The sequence below is a fragment of the Acinonyx jubatus genome, chromosome B4, assembly GCF_027475565.1.
Source record: "Acinonyx jubatus isolate Ajub_Pintada_27869175 chromosome B4, VMU_Ajub_asm_v1.0, whole genome shotgun sequence".
Classification (NCBI taxonomy): Eukaryota; Metazoa; Chordata; class Mammalia; order Carnivora; family Felidae; genus Acinonyx; species Acinonyx jubatus.
The window spans coordinates 54636653-54655018 of NC_069387.1; the positions used below are offsets into that span (position 1 = coordinate 54636653).

General features: G+C 38.7%; 1 protein-coding gene across 2 annotated transcripts in view; it reads right to left on the reverse strand.

Annotated features, from left to right (window-relative positions):
• The window catches only part of ST8SIA1 (ST8 alpha-N-acetyl-neuraminide alpha-2,8-sialyltransferase 1), a 141173-nt gene that overhangs the window by 87601 nt on the left and 35206 nt on the right, over positions 1 to 18366 (reverse strand). The window contains exon 2 of one of the 2 annotated variants that reach the window (XM_027035712.2): positions 4491 to 4635. The exons of the other annotated variant lie outside the window; for it this stretch is intronic. Coding sequence (XP_026891513.1) covers positions 4491 to 4635 — 145 coding nt within the window. The remainder of the gene's footprint in view (positions 1 to 4490; positions 4636 to 18366) is intronic. 2 annotated transcript variants of the gene reach the window in all.

Below are 18366 nucleotides of genomic sequence, written 5' to 3' on the forward strand. Positions count from 1 at the left end.
TTATACAGTATAATCCAAATTTCATTAGGAGGAAAAAATATTACTGTGAGAGTCAGGGATATCCAAGAGCTTAGATGATTCTATTAAGCACATTACTGTGAAGAGGGGGGAAATGTGTATTTTCATTTTAACAAATACAAAGCCATTTGGACAAAACTAATTCAGAATGTCCTGCTGAGTTTCCCACGGGCCAAGGGCAATGTGGGTCCAGGCTGAATGGAACATGTCAGAGAGCTTATGGCAACCAGAAGAGCTGGAAATGAGTGTCTGGCTGGGGTGTATTAATGATGCTTTGTGATTCTTTACAAATGGCTTTGGGTGGATATTCTAAGAAAAAATGGCCAGTCTGGTTTGTGATTTATATCACATGACTATTCAGCACGATATAAGAGAATGGTGAGCTGACCATGTTTTTATTATACCAAAAGGAAATATTTTTCAGATTATAACTGCACAGTTGTGGTTTCTAACATTCCTGCTGCTCCTTTGCTCATTTCCAAGGAAATTTATGCTTTTTTCTGGGCATAAATATGTTTTAGGTCAAAATAGTATTTATTTAGGCAATATTTACACACATGGGACCATGCATGCTTAAAAGAGACAGTGTTTGGCAAAGCAGGAAGGAAATGGGGACCCAAGGGATATGGGTATTCTCAAAGTGGGAACACTTACCATCACACTGTCCCCTCCAAACACACACACGCACACACACACACATACACAAAGACACAGAATATTCTAGAAAAACCTATGTAAGGGTTAAAATTAAGCCCTTTAAGCCTAATAATATTCAACAAACATTTCACCAAAATACATTTATAGAGTCATTTGGAAATAGCTGCATCAAAATGTCCTGCTTGGTCTCCAATTGTTCAAACAAGGGCACTGCAGTGAATCACCCCAAGTGAGACAAAGGCAAAGAGTCCTAGGCAAACACGAGGAGCTGGAAATGAGTATCTATATCAAGTGGGAAGCACCACACTAGGCCCAAAACTAAAAAACTACTCTTGCTACTCAAAAGCTCACAAAATGGTATTGAAATCAGCAGATAAGGGCTTTTAGAAAACTGTAATATGTAGATATATAGTTATGTAGATAAGTATGAGGTGGATTTGAATGAATTTGATAATAAAACTACAGGAAGTTGTGGGAGGTCCAAATAAGAAACAACTAATTGTATGGGGCACCTGGGTGTCTCAGTTGGTTAAGAATCCAACTCTAGATTTTGGCTCAGGTCATGATCTCACAGTTCAAGAGATCGAGCCCACATTGGGCTCTGCACTGACAGTGCGAACCCTGCTTGGGTTGTCCCTCCCTCTCTCTGCCCCTCTCCTGCTTGCTCTCTCTCTCTCCCTTTCAAAATAAATAAATAAATAAATAAATAAATAAATAAATAAATAAAATTTTTAAAAAAGAAACAACTAATTGTAATCAAGAAGATTCAATATGGCGTCTCAAAGCACACTGGATCTCAATAAGACGCTGCCTGGATCCTCCAGCCTTGATTCAGGACCTGCTAACTTTGCATACCACACATAAGATCTTGTAGTGCATCTTGGCAACAACCACAGCAACAGCAAAAAAACAGTGGATAAAGGTAGGCGAAGGAATAATAACAATTATGATGGATAATACATATGTGCATTTAGGAGAAAAGTATAATATATAATTGAAATTAGCACATTAAGGGGAGCAGAGGTGGCTCAGTCAGTTAAGGGTCTGACTCTTGATTTTGGCTCAGGTCATGATCTCATGGTTTGTGAGTTCGAGCCCAGCACTGGGCTCTGCGCTGATGGTACAGAGCCTGCTTGGGACTCTCTCTCTTCCTCTTTCTCTCTCTCTCTCTCTCTGCCCCTCCCCTGCTTGTTCTCTCTCTCTCAAAATAAATAAACTTTTTAAAAAATTAGCATATTGATATAAAATTATACATCTGAGTTAGAGAGTGAGTGATTTGGCATTATTTTGCTGAAATTCAGGGAAAGAAGCAATGCTTCGTTCAACTGACAAATCGAGCTGAGCCCACTCAGCTGCATTTCTGCTTAACCAGCACACGCAACTTTCTTCCCACTGGAATATGAATGAAGCTTATCAATTAACTGGTAACTTAGCTTCAACAAAGTAGAACAATTTCACTAAGAAATAATAATGGAGTGAGGGCACAGGGATATACATCATCCTTTTTATTGATGCAAACTGATCTTCCAGGATTTCTATAAATTAGTAATTTGAGAATCTCAGTAACTTAAAAAAAATCTTCTCGTTGAATTAGTTTAGCCCTTGTAATGACTGTGCAAACACACAATGATGTAATGACGTCTGCTTCCTAAAAAAAAAAGCATTTTTCCTTATTATTCAGGGATGGTTTCTTGGTCTTGCAACCAGCATAAAGAGGCACAGAATTCATGTGCACACACTTTAAAAAGCAAATGTTTCCTGCTATCTTCCTGCTGCAATTGACAGATAAGATGGGAGGCTAGTTTGTATTTCTTTAATCATCTCCTTTCTTCTAATCTATTTGCTAGCACAAAGTTAGAAGTCAGTTGGGATGACTGAAAGCCCTCATGTATAAAAAGACTATTTTGGATTTCTTTTAAAATTTTTCTATTTGATGAGCTGTTAAAGAAGATTGCTTCCTTATCTTTTTCAATTCATGGCAAGCTGATATCAGGTTTTGTACATAAAGGATACTGTGGATTGGCTTCTTCACCCCTCTTCCATCTTTCTTCTAGCTTCTGGCTGAAGCTTGATTGTTTTAAAAACTGCCTCTCCTGGACTTTGTTGCAATTAATGTTCCAGATGCAAACTAATCTTACCCACTAGATGCACTTGAGGGATATTTGGAAAGAGAAGATGAATCAGAACCCATCTTACTGTTTCTGTCACAGACAGTTGTGACCATGTTAATGGCAATGGCAGCGGCAGCTGGGACCTTCTAATCTCTAAACCACAGTTATGGTGGTAAATTCTTGAACTAAGTAATTCCAGGACCCACCTCTTGACTCCCACTTCTCCATTCTTCTGATGCTTTTTTAAGCACCTAATTTCCAATAAGAAATATCTTTCTGCTAAAAATACCTAGGAAGATTTCCATTCCCTGCCTTAAACGCTGACTAATGCAATTATATCCTTCATTTCGCAGTCTGAAGATGCAATGATATGAACCAGGACAACATTAACACCTAATGTTTACATGTGCTTTGTGGTTTCCAAGTACATGGACATGCATTATCTAAACTGATCCTGACCCCAACTCTGAGGTGTTAGGATAGGTACTGCTCTTCCCACTGTACAGATGAGAAAGCTGAGTCTCAGAAGAGTTAGGTGACTTAGCAAGGCCTTTAGGTAGTTAGAAATGGAGAAGAAATTCAATATCACATTTTACGACTCTTAGTCATTTCCTTTGACACTAAGAAGACTCCCAAGAGCAAATAAAGAAGAGAAAGAAAGCACATGGATGATGGCAATATATTCAACTTTCTATTTCCTACTTTAAAAAAACATTTTAAAAAAACTTATCATTAGACACTAAAACCATTAAGTTAGACTAAAACACTTACAGATGAGCTAGCAGAGATGGGCTATTTCATACAGAGTGTGTCTTTGGGTCTGGTAGAGCCTGTGCCTCAGCTTTATGGGATCCCTCCTTTGAAGACTCTTTGCTATTAATACAGATACATGAAAGTTTCAGCCCTGTTTTCCAATTCTCATGGTGAATTCCCTTTCTGCATAATCATCTGGCCAAACCAAGAATAGATTGAAGACTTGGGGGGGGGGCAAGCTTCATTTCTCGATTTCTCCCTAATGGTGGTTTCACCTAAGAACCACCGCCCCCCTCCTCCAACTAGGGCTCTCTAGAAATAAAGATTTCTCTATTTTTCCCTTTCACTGATACATTTTAGTAAAGCATTTGATTGGAATGCTCAGGAAACAAAGAAGAAAAACCTTACATAAACAAGGCTTCATTTAGACCACTTCAAACGTGGTTGAATTCCTTCTCTCCATTTCCACCACCTCCACTTCAGAGCAGTGTCTGACCACAGGGTTAAGATCCAAGAGCTCTAAGAAGCAGACTCCTTCTGCTGGGGAGCATATGGTCCCCAGTCCCTGAGAATAATGCCAGTCCTAAGAAAACATTCCAATATTGCAAATCTTCAAGATCATTCCACAGCCAACCTCAAAACACTAGAATTCCACAATTCCTGACTTTGCTTCCTTCTCTGCTTGCTTTCTTCAGTCTCATATGACCCAAATCAGAAGGGCTAGGAAAACTATTACTCTGTAATAGCCTACTTCTGCCTTTCCATGAAAATGTTTTGTGATTTCTTCACCAAAAATGTGACAGCTATAAAGAAAAACATTTATAATGAAGAAGAGAAGAAAGGGGCTGAAAAGAAGGAGATCCGATAAGTGAGGCAAACTCAACGATCTTTTCCCTATGATATCAAGACATACAGGAAACTATATTAAAAGGCAACAAACTCTATACTAACCTGGGGGAAGAGAGAATAAGTTGAATTGTCAATGGTGAATGAGTATAAAAACTCCCCATCATACCACATGCTCTTCCCCATGGGGGAATTCATTTTAGTCATAGCAAAGAGATGGGCGGGGTCACAGCAGTCTTCCATCTGTTTCCTAGGAGAGAAAACAGAGAGAGAAAAGAACAGCAGGTTCAGTGAGCGGCAGACTCATTCACTTGTCATTCCCACAGAGATGTGCAGCCTTACCTCGGTGCCAGCTCACAAAAGCATCTGTGTCTCCAGGGTGATTAGATTACTATTACTTCACTCTTCCAGCCATCAAAATGCATGACTGGAATATTTCAAAATACAAAAAAAAAAAAAAAGTTTAAGAAAGAAAATCCATTAGCTTTCAGATGCAGCTAAAATATGTCTAAAGGCAAAAATGATCATTGTAATTGCAGATTTGTTGACTGACTTAAACATCCAGGTCCAGAAAAGATCTGGATGGTCTTTTGGAGACTGTTGGGCTATGGATCTGGAGCAGAAATGCATCTTTATGGTGACTTGACATTCGGGGGATTGAGTTCAGCAACAAGGGACTTTACGTGTGCTATATGAAGTAGGGGATGCACACAGTGGCCCCAAAGAGGGTACACTCCCCAAAACTGGAGACAAAATAAAAGAACAACCTCTGCAGGAAAAACCCTTCTAAATAGAAACAGAATGAGATGAAAGATGTGTTTCAAATGCTGGCAAAGCCACCTGTGTTCTAACCAGAAAATCTTGTTGGTCGTTTCAGCTCTTGTCTGGTCTGACAGCTTAGCAGTACTGGACACAGTGGAGCACTGTGGCCTTTGGGAAGGGATCCCTACTCCCTTAGCATCTGCAACACCAGGGTCTCCTGGGTCACCTCACTTTTCTGAGCTGGTTCACAGGCTGCTCCTCTGCTGGCCCCTCAGATGGAAGCCCTGTTACCACTCTACAAGCCAATATTTACTTCCCTCTGCTTAAAAACCTGACAGAAACCAACTCCGTTTACTCCCTGAGCTCTCAGGAGAAAAGAGCTTATTCCCCAGCCCTACCTTTGGAAGGACCAGTAAAACAAACTGCTAACATAAACCACTTCTGAGTGGTGCTCCCACACAGACCTGCTTGCTCAAACATCTTTGGCACCACCGTATAGAAGCTTACAGCTGAAAGGGGAAGGTAATGTGGAGTACTTGGGTTCAAATCCTGGCTCTGCCACGTACTTAGTCCGTAACTGGAGAACATCCTGGGATTCGCAACCGGCCTCAGAGATTGTTTCTGAGAATTCACTGAGAATGTCCCTGTGGCACACACAGTACAATTTCAATACATGTTGTTATTACACGGTCCCAACTTCATTGTAGAAATGAATACACAGAGTCGGTGTCCGTGGCCGGCCTCCTCAGCCAGGGCCATGATGCTCTCCCTACCACATGGTGTTTTCTCCAGCACTCTGGTTGGCTTCCTCCTCACCAAGGTTTCCATAGAAAAGACAATGGAGAGGGGCTCAGGAACAAAGCCTTCATCTTAGCAAAGTTGCTAGAATTTGTCTCACCAGCTGTGCCTCTTTCCTTTCCTCCTCCATCATCATTAATTTTTATCAATGTTTCACCACCCAAAAGGTGGCCTGAATGGAGGCAGTCAAGTGCATGATGACTTGCCAGCATTTTGTCAAAAGAGCATCCTAGGCATTATATTCAGTCAACATAAACTAGACGGGTTAAGATTATTTTTGGAAATAAGGAGAATTATCATAGGCATAACTCTAAACTTTGTGGGGTGAATAAACTAAACCTTTGAGTCTAGTGTTATATTGCCACTTTTAGTTTTTACAATAACCCTAAGAGATAATTAAGGAAACTATTATTATTACACCCAATTCATATCTGAGGAAATGGGATTATGGCCAGAACAGAACTTGCTCAGGTCACACCAGTAGTCCGAGTTAGGCTTTTCCCTCTGTGTGCTGTCTGCTCAGAACCTTTTTGATTCACCTTTACTTTTCGCTGCCCTGAAGGAATACTTTGTAAACACCAGCCAACCACCTTCAATGTACTCAGTGTCTTTAGAGGTATTTTTCCACTTCATCCTCACAGTGAATGACCTTGAGCTAAATAGCCTTAAGATCCTTTTTTCAGAAATCTATCCTGGGTCACATAACTAGTGGAATGGTGGGGATGGTTTGCTCCCTGTTTTGTTTTGTTTTGTTTTGTTTTAACCTCATATCTGGTACGTCCAACCAGACCATAGCTCTCCCCTCCAAACCAACTAAACTTGCCATTCAGTACAAAGTGCTACTGGAAATTCAGAGGAAAGATCAGCCACAGCCATATAATAACACCTCATTATGTCTAGAACCTGGCAGTTTATATTTCCCTTTCACATTGGTTTCCTCTTTTCATCCTCAAAAACACCAAGACAGAGTTGATTACATTATCTTAAATTTCTAATGAAACTGAAGCTCAGGCCAAAAGACTTGTTCAAGTTCATCAGGTGAATAAATGTTTGCTTCATTGTTGATAAAACGTGTGTTAGATGGGCTCAAATTTACATCTCCTCCTACAGCATCACCATGGTCAGAGCAATCATACCTTCCGTGGGAGAACCAAATACTCAACAGAAAATGAAAGTGTCACAAGTGCACAAATATTTTTAAAAATCCAAGAGCTATAGTAAATTTGTAATATTCATATTGCCATTTGCAATATGGGAGTGCTTTTCCTATCATGAACTTTCAGACTTTTCCCTTCATGCAGAAAGCCTCCCTATCTTCCTCCCTTGCCATGCCTGTCTCTGGAGGGTGGACAAAAAGCGATCAAAATGTGAAAGTGCATGCACTCTCCAGGCCTGAGAGGGTGCCGCTAGCTCACCAGCTAACACTGGTTATAACAGCAGCTGCAGCAACAACAGTGGTAGAAACAGTAAGTACAACCAGCAATAGTAATAGTAGCCACAGTAGTAATGACTTTTACCGAGTTCTCACGTAACACTGTGCTGAGTGCTCGGGATATAAAATTGAATTAAAAATCAGACCCGTCTTCAGAGAACATGCACAAGAGGTGGCAACCAACAAGCAAGTCACTACTTATGAAGGCAGGTGGGTGTAACTGGCACCACTACAGATGTGCACAGATGGCTGAGGCTGTTCAAAAGGAGGAGGACCTGGGGGCACCTGGGTGGCTCAGTCAGTTAAGCATCTGACTCTTGATTCCACTGCAGGTCATGATCTCGCAGTTCGTGAGTTCAATCCTTGTGTCAGGCTCTGTGCTAACAGCATGGAGCCTGCTTGGGATTCTCTCTCCTTTTCTCTCTCTGCCCCTCCTCTCTCTCTCTCTCTCTCTCTCTCTTTCTCTCTTTCTGTCTCTCTCTAAATAAACAAATAAATAAACATAAAAAAAAATTTTAATAAAAAAAGAGAAGAGCATGAAGTCACACTCAGAGTTCCAGAACGAATTTCCTACTCTGAGATTTCCAGCACTGGAGGAGCTGGCAGGAAGAAGAAGGAAGCAACTCGTCTGAGCAGGGGAGCTGCTATAGAGATATGAGACAGCAAGATGCATTCCTTCATCAGAGTATACAACACAAACATTAACTCCACTACCTCTAAGAAATTGTTGACAGTTGAATATTGAATTTTACCTCCATCCAACCTGCAGGTGATCCTGGAAAGAAGACATACACCAGCTTTTAGAATTTTTAGCAAATTTGGTTCCCATCCCCTTTCTCATGTTTTGCATGGATGCTCCTTAGTATTTGCTTCTGTTTTGCCACAGACAATAAAGTCACAGGGACAAAAAAGCAAAAGTAAATCCATTTTTATGTTCAAGTTTAAATTTGCAGATTATTAAGTTTTGGTTGAGTGTAAGTTGAGTAGTGCAGCCAAAATTTAAATGCTTTTTATTATTCTAGCTCAAGCTTCAGCTGAGTTCATAGCAAATGATTCCAAGTTGCACCATGAAGGTAAATATGAAGCCCGGGAACCACCTGCTAAAAACTCACTCAGGTTCTCATGCCTCCTCATGAAAGCCATGCATATCAACTACACCAAGAAGACCACATTCACTTATTGTGTCTATCGAGCAGGAAGACTGAGGTTCTGGGGAAACTCAACAGAAGAATAAGGGTGAAAACCCACCCACTCAGTTAATAATGCCCAGTACCAAAATGAACCTTGCTGAGACTCTCTCAGATTCCACATTTAACACTTTAGTCACCAGAGATAAGAAGGCTGGGAAGCTGTCACTCCAATGACTGTCCCTACTAGGCCCCTTCCAAAGAGTGACTGCATTTGAGAAAGTAGGGATGAGAGTTCTACTACTGTTTCACTGTTTGGCTAAAATCTGCTGCTACACTTCAGCTTTATATTCAGCTAGCTATTCAAAGGCTGAATAGTCAAGTAGTCAAGCATCCAATTCAATGCCATTTCGGCATCCCTGAATGTGTGTGTGTGGCATCACCATCGTACCTAAACAGGGTATTGATGTGAGCAACACACACAGAAGTGTCATTAGAGTTTATTGTTTATAAATAAATATGCAATTTAAAATTCTGATAAGCAAAAGGTACAGCTGAGGGAATACAGTCAATGGTATAATAGCATACAATTGACAAGAGATGGTAGCTACACTTGTGGTGATCATACCATAACATACAGAGTTGCTGAATCGCCACGTTGTACACCCAAAACTAATGTAACGTTGCATGTCAATTATACTGAAATAAAAAAATAAAAACAAGGGGCCCCTGGGTGGCTCAGTGAGTTAAGTGTCCAACTCTTGATTTCAGCTCATGTCATGATGTCACAATCGTGAGATCAAGCTCCACTTCAGGCTCCAAGATGGGCATGGAGCCTACCTAAGATTCTCTCTTCCCTTCTCCCTCTGCTCTTCCCCCGGTCATGCTCTCTCCCCCTCTCTCTAAAAAAAATAAAAATAAAAAAAATATAGTAAATAAAATTCTGATGAGCAACTTAGTAGTAACCAGAGTGAAAATCTCTATTTGTTTTAAAATTTTTTTTAACATTTATTTATTTTTTGACAGACAGAGAGAGACAGAGCATGTAGGGGGGAGGGTCAGAGAGAGAGAGGGAGACACAGAATCCGAAGCAGGCTCCAGGCTCTGAGTTGTCAGCACAGAGCCTGATGCAGAGCTCAAACTCACAAACCATGAGATCATTACCGAACCGAAGTCAGATGCTTAACCAAATGAGCCGCCCAGGCACCCCTCTTTATTTGCTTTAAAAGTTGAAATTCTATCAGTCAGGTGAAATTTAAATGTATCTTTATTACTGTAAGAATAAAATGCTGTGATAATAAATTAATTGTGAAAGTTATTAATTTATGCACCTTGAAATTATGAAGGATTATTGACTACATAGGAGAGCAAACTGTCAGTGAAAGGATATGTTAAGAGAAAGTATGTTTGGAAGATAACTTCAGGAAAAATACTATACCATTTTTCAGCCAACAAATCTTGATGAAATTTTAAATAATAATGTAATGCAGAGTAACAGTTGATATTATATGATAATTCAAATCTTTGTAGAATAGTTGATGTGCTAACATTCAAAATATTAAACTAATCTTTAAGAGCTACATGTAATTTTCAGTTAATTCCACTTCAAAAATGAGTTATTCAAGAAAAAAATCCTAGTTGGGAACTCTTTGTATCTTATTATGAGGTATTAAATGTCAAATCTGCCCCTATAAAATTCCATGAGAAAGAAAAAGTCCAAACTAACATCATGAGAAATCATCATGACCCAGTCATGACAGAGAATTCTTCATATCCCTCTTACCGTTTTCTTCTATTACATATAAATACATAACACTATTTATATGTTATATGTTTAAAGTTTTGATTGTCTGTCTCCCCAAGTCCCAGAATGTAAACTCCATGGGGGAGGTGGGGGGAGACTATCATCTTCATGATGTTGTATCCCCATCTCCCGAAATGATGGCTAATACACTGAAAAGATGCTTAATAAATGTTGATTGAATGAATAAAAAAAAGTAGGGGGAGAAGAAGAAAATGTTAGAGAAACTAGAGAATCTCAATGCACGTTTTGTTCTCACTAGCCAAAATTCAAATTGAAATCAATTCCTTATGGTTTTAGTCTATGGAGACCAAAAAAACAAAAGCTTGTCAAAATAATTGCTATAGACTAGTAAACATTTCTCAATAATAACAGGTCCAATATTTCTGAGATGTACTGAGTGGTGAATCCCAAGTTCCTTACACTGTGCACTAAATGTTAGTCTGATTAAATTAAGTGTCCCTTTAGGATTGCTGACCTGCCACACAGGGACCACAAGAGCAGCACACCAGTTGATGGTGCTGATAAATTCTGTTTTCCTTCATGATAGTGTCAAACTTTCAAAATTTGACTTTTAAAATATTTGATAAGGCTTCCGATTTAATCTTGTCTTCAGAAAGTGCCTTCTGTTCTAGTGCTATCTGATTTCAGCCAATTATTGATTTTAACATCTGGCTTTTGGCCAAAAATGTATCCAATGCATTTTCTCCAGACAGCTAAATCAATAGTCCTTATTGTAAACTGTCCTGAGTCGGGTTCCTAAAATTCCTTTTAGACTATTATATGTTAACTCTTGGCGTTAGTGTCACAGAGCCTCAGATTCTTGGTTGAGTATGTGCTCAAGTTCCACATCACAGGATGGTTTTGAAATTGAGATTATAGGGGCAGCTGGGTGGCTCAGTTGATTAAGCAACCGACTCTTCATTTTGGTATATCAAGCTCATGATCTCAAGGTCGTGAGATAGAGCCCCACATTGGGCTCTGCACTGGGTGTGGAGCCAGCTTAAAATGTTCTTGCTCCCTCTCCGTCTGTTACTGCCCTGCTCACACTCTCTCCTCTCTCTCTCTCAAAAACAAAAATTGAGATTATATACATTTTTGTGTATATATATATATATATTTCATATACTTAAATGTATATAGCACTTAGCACATTTCATGGTTTCAATAAGTATTCATTTTATTATCCTTCATAGTTAGGAACCATAATACTCAGCTTGCCTCACACAATCTTAGGTTGATTGTTTTCCAGATATAATTATTTATGGTTACCTCCCTTCCATTCCTAAGCATGTCCATATTTGGATGATAAGTTATATGTTCACTCTATTAAGACTAGAAGCTAGGGGTGCCTGGGTGGCTCAGTCGGTTAAGTGTCCAACTTCGGCTCAGGTCATGATCTCACAGTTCGTGGATCTGAGCCTCGTGTCAGGCTCTGTGCTGACAGCTCAGAGCCTGGAGCCTGCTTCAGATTCTGTGTCTCCCTCTCTCTCTGCCTCTCCCCAACTTGTGCTCTCTCCCTCTCTCTCTCTCTCAAAAATAGATAAACATTAAAAAAAAATTTTAAAGTCTAGAAGCTAAACAGCATCAAATAAAAACAGAGCTTTTCTTTAAGTGAAAAATCTGGTGACCTACAGAAATCTGGCATTCTAAGTAAGTAAATGGCAGATTTCACAACGATTATGGAAACGATTATTATTGAGCCATCATAAAACTATCCCCCACCCCTCAAATTAAAGGAATCTTTGTCTTAAATTATATGTTTTGAACCAAATTTAAAAGTCAGGAGTCACTGTGACGGAAGGGTTCAGGACACAGAACAAGAACCTGTAGCAGTCAGTTGCTCTGAAGTGGACAAGCAGCAGAGCCTTGCCCACATCAGGAGGGGGGAAGCAAGTGTGGACAGCCCCCTCTCTGGGACAAAGGCATGTTCACAACATGGTCCCTGCAACAGCTGTTATCATTGACCTAAGAGATTCAAAAAACACCCTCAATATATGGTAGAGATTTGTATTCATCTTATTTTTCTGTAAAAATTGTCTTGAATGGTGTGGAGGAGAAATACTTTCATTAGGTTATTGCTTAAAATAATGCTTTCTACCGATATAATAAAAAGTCTCTTCAAAGACCAATCTTGTAGATAATTTGCCAGGGTGACAAAAACAGAGAAAAACAGCTCTTGTGTACCACTTAAGACAGCAAATAATCTTTTATTTAGCAGCATTTTATTCTTCACATTTGAAATGACTGCGTAATAAAAGAAAAGTGTTCCAAAGAAAGTCAGATTACTGCCATGTGTAATTTGCATTTCTCTAAAACAGGAAGAGCACACTTAAAGGAAGAACTTTTAAAACAAATATTTCAAAGATGATCTGGTTTTCCCTAATATGTTTGTTTTGTAATGTACTTAACATGTACACATCATTATTTGAATTTAAAAAACATCAATTTTTTCCAGGAAGATTTCAATAAATGCTTTTCGTCAGTCTTCCTACTTATGCTTACTTGTCTATATAGCTAAAAAGATTCTAATATATTTTGAGAATCAGCTGTTTGCTGCTTACTGAAGTAACTGGGCTCCTTTGGATAGCAGGCATTATTTGATTTACTCAACAAATATTTACTGAGTACTTTCTATTTGTCCAGTGTTATTCTAGGCACTAAGGACAGATTGGGGAGTGGGGACAGGGAATACCTTGCCCTCTCAAATTCTAATGAAGAAGTCAGACAAACAAGATAAAATATGTCTTATCAACAGGAGGCCGAGTAAGTCCTCACTAGGTGACAACTGAGTAAAGACCAGAAGGAGGTGAGGATGTAAACCATGTGGATATGTGGGGAAAGAGCATTCAGGTAGAGCCAACAGCAAGCACAAAGGTCTTCAGGCAGGAGTACTTGGTATATTCAAACAACATGGAGGAAACCAGTGAAGCTGGAAGAGAGCATGGGGCTGACATGTCAGGGGGAGGGGATCATGAATGGTTGTATCTCTGTGGTTTTTACCCACACCACCAACCTTCTTGTGGCACCGAGCACAGATCCTTGAGAATAAATCCAATTCCAAAACCATACAAAGACATTTGGATTTTACTGAAGTTGTCATGGAGGGGGCAGGGTCACCACACCACAGAAACTTCATATATTTTCCAGTGGATGCCTGTCTCTCCCCAGACACAATCCTATCCCTCCCTCTCACCATGCCCCAGCCACCCTCTCTCCATCACATCTCTCTCTTACCCAGAGCAATTTCACCCGTGGGCTCTTCAGTTTTCACTCCCCTCTAATCATTATACATTATACACTACACAAACCATTATACATACCCTTTTCAGATATTTTTCCTCTTTTGAAAAATGTAGAGATTTGAAAGACAAAGATATTTTCTTGTTATATATGTTTAATCTTTATGAATAAAATTATTTCTCTCTTACTCTATTAACAGGATCACAGCAAAATAGCTAAGTGAATATGCACCAAATTTGGATGGTATGTTTTCAGTGGCCTGAAGTCTAAAAGGAGAAATATAATGATTCACTTTTGGGGGGCTGGGAAGGAGCATAGGAAGGGACAGGTGTGTGTCCACTCAGGATGGTAGCTGGGCAGTTGTCCAGAAGAACACAGGGTTCTGAAAATGAGGTTCAGATCAGAGATGCCAGTTCACATATAAACCTCTATACTCACTGAGTTTTAAACTTGCGCAAGGAGCAAATGCCCCAAATTACAGATTAAACTGATTTATAATTGGTCTGTATCTCTAATGTACAGGTTTACACAGCAGGGTGGAATGCAGCAGGGATTTCTTTATGTAATCATGGTCAATGGTGCTCCTCAACTGCACTAGGAAGCCAGACATTATGTATTAAATATAAGAACTCTATTCAGAAACATCTTTTCTTGTTCTAATGACACCTAAGTCATTATTTCTGTGAAAGATGAGCAGACATTATTGGAAGGCAAAGCAAATGAAAAGGAGACACAGGCAACAGAAACTGCTTATAAGTTTACCAAATTATATAGAGTTTTCTAAACTTGGGAACGAAATCAACAAATGTTAAGATAACCAGGGGAACAGTAAACTCTAGAGGGTGAAGTTCAGGAGTCAAATTCCCTGAATTCACCTCAGCTCTGCTTGCCTACTAGATGCAGGACTGGAGCATTTGTCCTGACATTTTTCTAGACTGTAATTGTCTCTTCTTATGACTTATGGCACACACTTCTGTTATTTCTCTGAGTAACTGTGCCAGTATTTGAACAGATTCAAATTTATTTTCTGAGAAAAATTTTGGCTTTGTGCTATGACCCATTTCCACAGGATGGAAGTTTGTGTAACAACACAAGCCAGGGATTCTCAATTTTCTTAACAGAATATTAATGGTGCCACCTCCTTCTCTAAAACATATGGGTCTTACTTTGCTCAGCACAGAATATAAGCATTTCAGGTTGTCAACAACCTTTGACTGTCATCTAGTTCCCATCAACTATGCTGTAAAAAGAATGAGTATTTGGGAGAGATGAAAGGATATGTTTGTTAACTGATTTTCTACAAGGAGCTAGATTCTTTATATTCTTTCTCTATATCAAGTCAAGTGACGAGAAAGTCAGCTATTCGCATTACATAAAGTAACTATTTTCAAATATCCTATAACCTTTCATAAATGAGGACAAAGAGATTTTCCAGATCAAACGTTGTCTCCTCACCACCAGCATATTGTGAAAACAATCAGGCAGGCATTTTCATCGCATCCATCCATTACTCCTCACCTTGTTGCTATGTTCACTACATTTGTATTTAGTTTTCTATTGTTTTGTGAATATCATTGACCCCCATCAGGACAGAAAAGTACAGAGGTATTGAGAGAGGTGACAGCAACAATTCAGGAGAAGCGTAGGCTTGGAAATGGAAACAAAAGTAGAGATGATTTTTTAAAACTGAAAGCAATGAGAGAATAAAGGATATTACAAGTATAGATGAGAGGAGTCATTTGACAAAGAGCGAATAAAGAAAGAAACAACAATTGGCAAAAGAGAAAGAAAATAATAGATGAAATGGAATTTTTTTTAGTTTGTGGATAAAGGATAAGCAGGGGCTGAAAAGTAGAGACCAAATAAACCTACTATGATATATTCAGGGCTTAGGGGTTAACAAGAGTGCATCCAACTGGCAAAGTCAGAAATGTGTGACTCAATGCCAAAGAAGAAGCACAGATGTCAAATGTCTACTAACCCCATGATAGTTTAGGGTAATAGTAAGGCATTCTGAAAAAAATTTAAAGGAGATGTTCAACTGCTGCTGATGAAAATGTGCCGCAAGCCAGGGATGCTTGCCTTCGTTCAAGACCACTCTGAACCTACCCATTAGAGGGTACCAGGGCAAGTGTTTAGGGATGACCTACTAAGGACTCCTTCACAATGTCTGAGGAGATCGTGAAGGAAAGTGCTTGGGGCCTCAAAATCCTTCAATGAATACAAATTTCTTCAATACATTTGGAGAAAATGTACTGAATTGGCTATAAAACAAAAAGCAGAGGGACAGACCAACACTGTATTTGGTAGAAATGTACTGGGGAACAAAGGGTTAAAAACTGGTCATTTTGGACTTAAAAACACTTTTGGAACTGTAATCCATGTGAAAATTGAGACATCTCTCACTTAATTAACCATTCTGCAGAAATACCTTCACCAAGTTACATTACAAAGTTATGCTTTTTTTCGAGGGTCAATGTAAGAAAGAGCTACATCAAGAATAACATTCGATTTTCTGTAAAACTGAAGTTGAAGATAACGTCTATTATGTTCCTATGATCTTGTTCATCTACATAACTTCTTCCTTGAATTTAGTGTCAGGAAGATTTTTTTTCTAATTACATAAAAATGTATGTTTCCAGGGGTGCGTGGGTGGCTCAGTCAGTTGAGCATCTGACTCTTGATTTCAGCTCAGGTCATGATCTCGTGGTTCCAGAGTTCGAGCCCCACATCGGGCTCTGCTCTGACAGTGCAGGGCTTGCTTAGGATTCTCTCTCTCTCCCTCTCTCTCTCTCTCAATCAAATAAATAATAAAATTAAAATTAAAGTAAATTGGGGGCGCCTGGGTGGTTCAGTTGGTTCAATGTCCGACTTCAGCTCGGGTCATGATCTTGCAGTTTGTGAGTTTGACTCTCACAAAGTCGACAGAGTTTGACTCACGTCGGACTCTGTGATGACCGCTCAGAGTCTGGAGCCTGCTTCAGATTCTTTGTCTCCCTCTCTCTCTGCCCCTCCCCAGCTTATGCTCTGTCTCTCTCTCTCTGTCAAAAATAAATAAACATTAAAAAAAATTTTTAAATGTATGCTTCCACTTACCAAAGAATGAGAGTTATTTTGACCCATTAAGAGGTACTTTGGTCTGAATCATCAGAATGTTCAGTTTTAAGACAATCTCAGCCTGAACTCCATGGACTGTCAACCTTCTCCTCTTTATAAATGGTTACTTTTAAAATTTTAGTGTATCTTTTTTTTATTTTAGAAATTTATAACTTTAAAATGTTATTTTAGAAATTTTCAAAAATACAAATTAGAAAAATAGGCAAAAATAAATATAACAGATAATTCCTCCACACAGAGGTAACCAGTGTTAACAGATTGTTTTTTGTGCATTTTTCCTATGAATTAATTCAACTATTTCCTTAGTAAATATTCAACAAATATTTATTGAGTACCTAGTATATGTCAGATACAATCCCAGAAACCCAAGATACTAAACAAGATACAGCACTAAACAAGATGGGTTCAGTGCTCACCCTCTTAAAGTGGGAATTTAATCTATTTATAGTTTATTGATGCTACAAACAACTCTGTGGTAAATATTCTCATGCTTAGATTTGTGGACACACCCACAATTGTTTTCCTGGGATAAATTTTTTAAAGTATTTCCTGAATTAAAGGGTATATACTAATAGCGTTCTCTTGCTCAAAAAAGATGTTACACACCATCTTTTTAAAAATCTTTATTTTTAGCAAAGCAAAGTATGTACAGAGTTTAAAGTACTCTAAGGCAACAAAAACAAGAGTTCTCTTTCATATTCCCCACCCCCATATCTAGACCAAAAAGGCTATAGTTTTCATATTTTGATTATTCAAATACTATTTTTATTTTCCAATTTTTTATACTCTCATATGGCTTACTACTAGGGAAGATGAAGATATCACTTTCTAATCCTACCCCAAATGGACATACGCAGACTTTTCTTCACCCCACATTCCTTACAGAATTACATAAAAATTTTCAGTTAAAGCAGTATTATTATAGCATTATGAATCTCTAAGTATAATTTAAGAGCTGAGTCCTGCAGTATACGATCACTCAATTTTCTTTCTTGCAGGCTTTTTAAAATTTGCTCTTCCTGGAGCTAGTTATTGCCTAACTTTTTTCATTTGCTTCATGTATCATGTACCTTCCAATAATTCCCCTTCTAATTCTTCAAAGAACTATAACATTTTCTCAGCGTGGTCAAATACATCAGGAAATCAATCTGTTCCATTTTTTTTCTTGGAAACATCTCTTCCAGAGCCTTGTGCCATTTCCTCTCCAGCATGGATAAACACTGGTCATCTTGGGAATTGCATTCACCTCTTCTCTGCCTTCTATTACCCAGTTTTCTTTATCCATTTTTTCCCTTTGTTACTTCCTCATTGTAGTGTAGCATATACTCTTTTTCCCTCTTGAGAAAATGTGAAAGCAAAATACATTTTATGAGCCTTTGAATATTGAAAACAATTCTTAGTTTGGCTGGGTACAAAATCATAGTTCAGAAATAATTTTTTTTTCAGATTTGAAGGTGTTACCCATTGTTTCCTAGCTTCCACTATTTTAGTTGAGAAATCTAGTATCATTCATATCTAATCATTTTATTGTAATCATTTCTCGTCTTTGAAAGATTTTAAGACCTTAAATGAGGGATTCTGAAATTTCACAATGATATGCATTTAGATAGGTCTTTTTGCATTTATTTTGCCAGACACTTGGTGGTCCCTTGCAACCATGAATAGATCCTTCAGTTCTGGAAACAGCCTTCTGTTATTTCT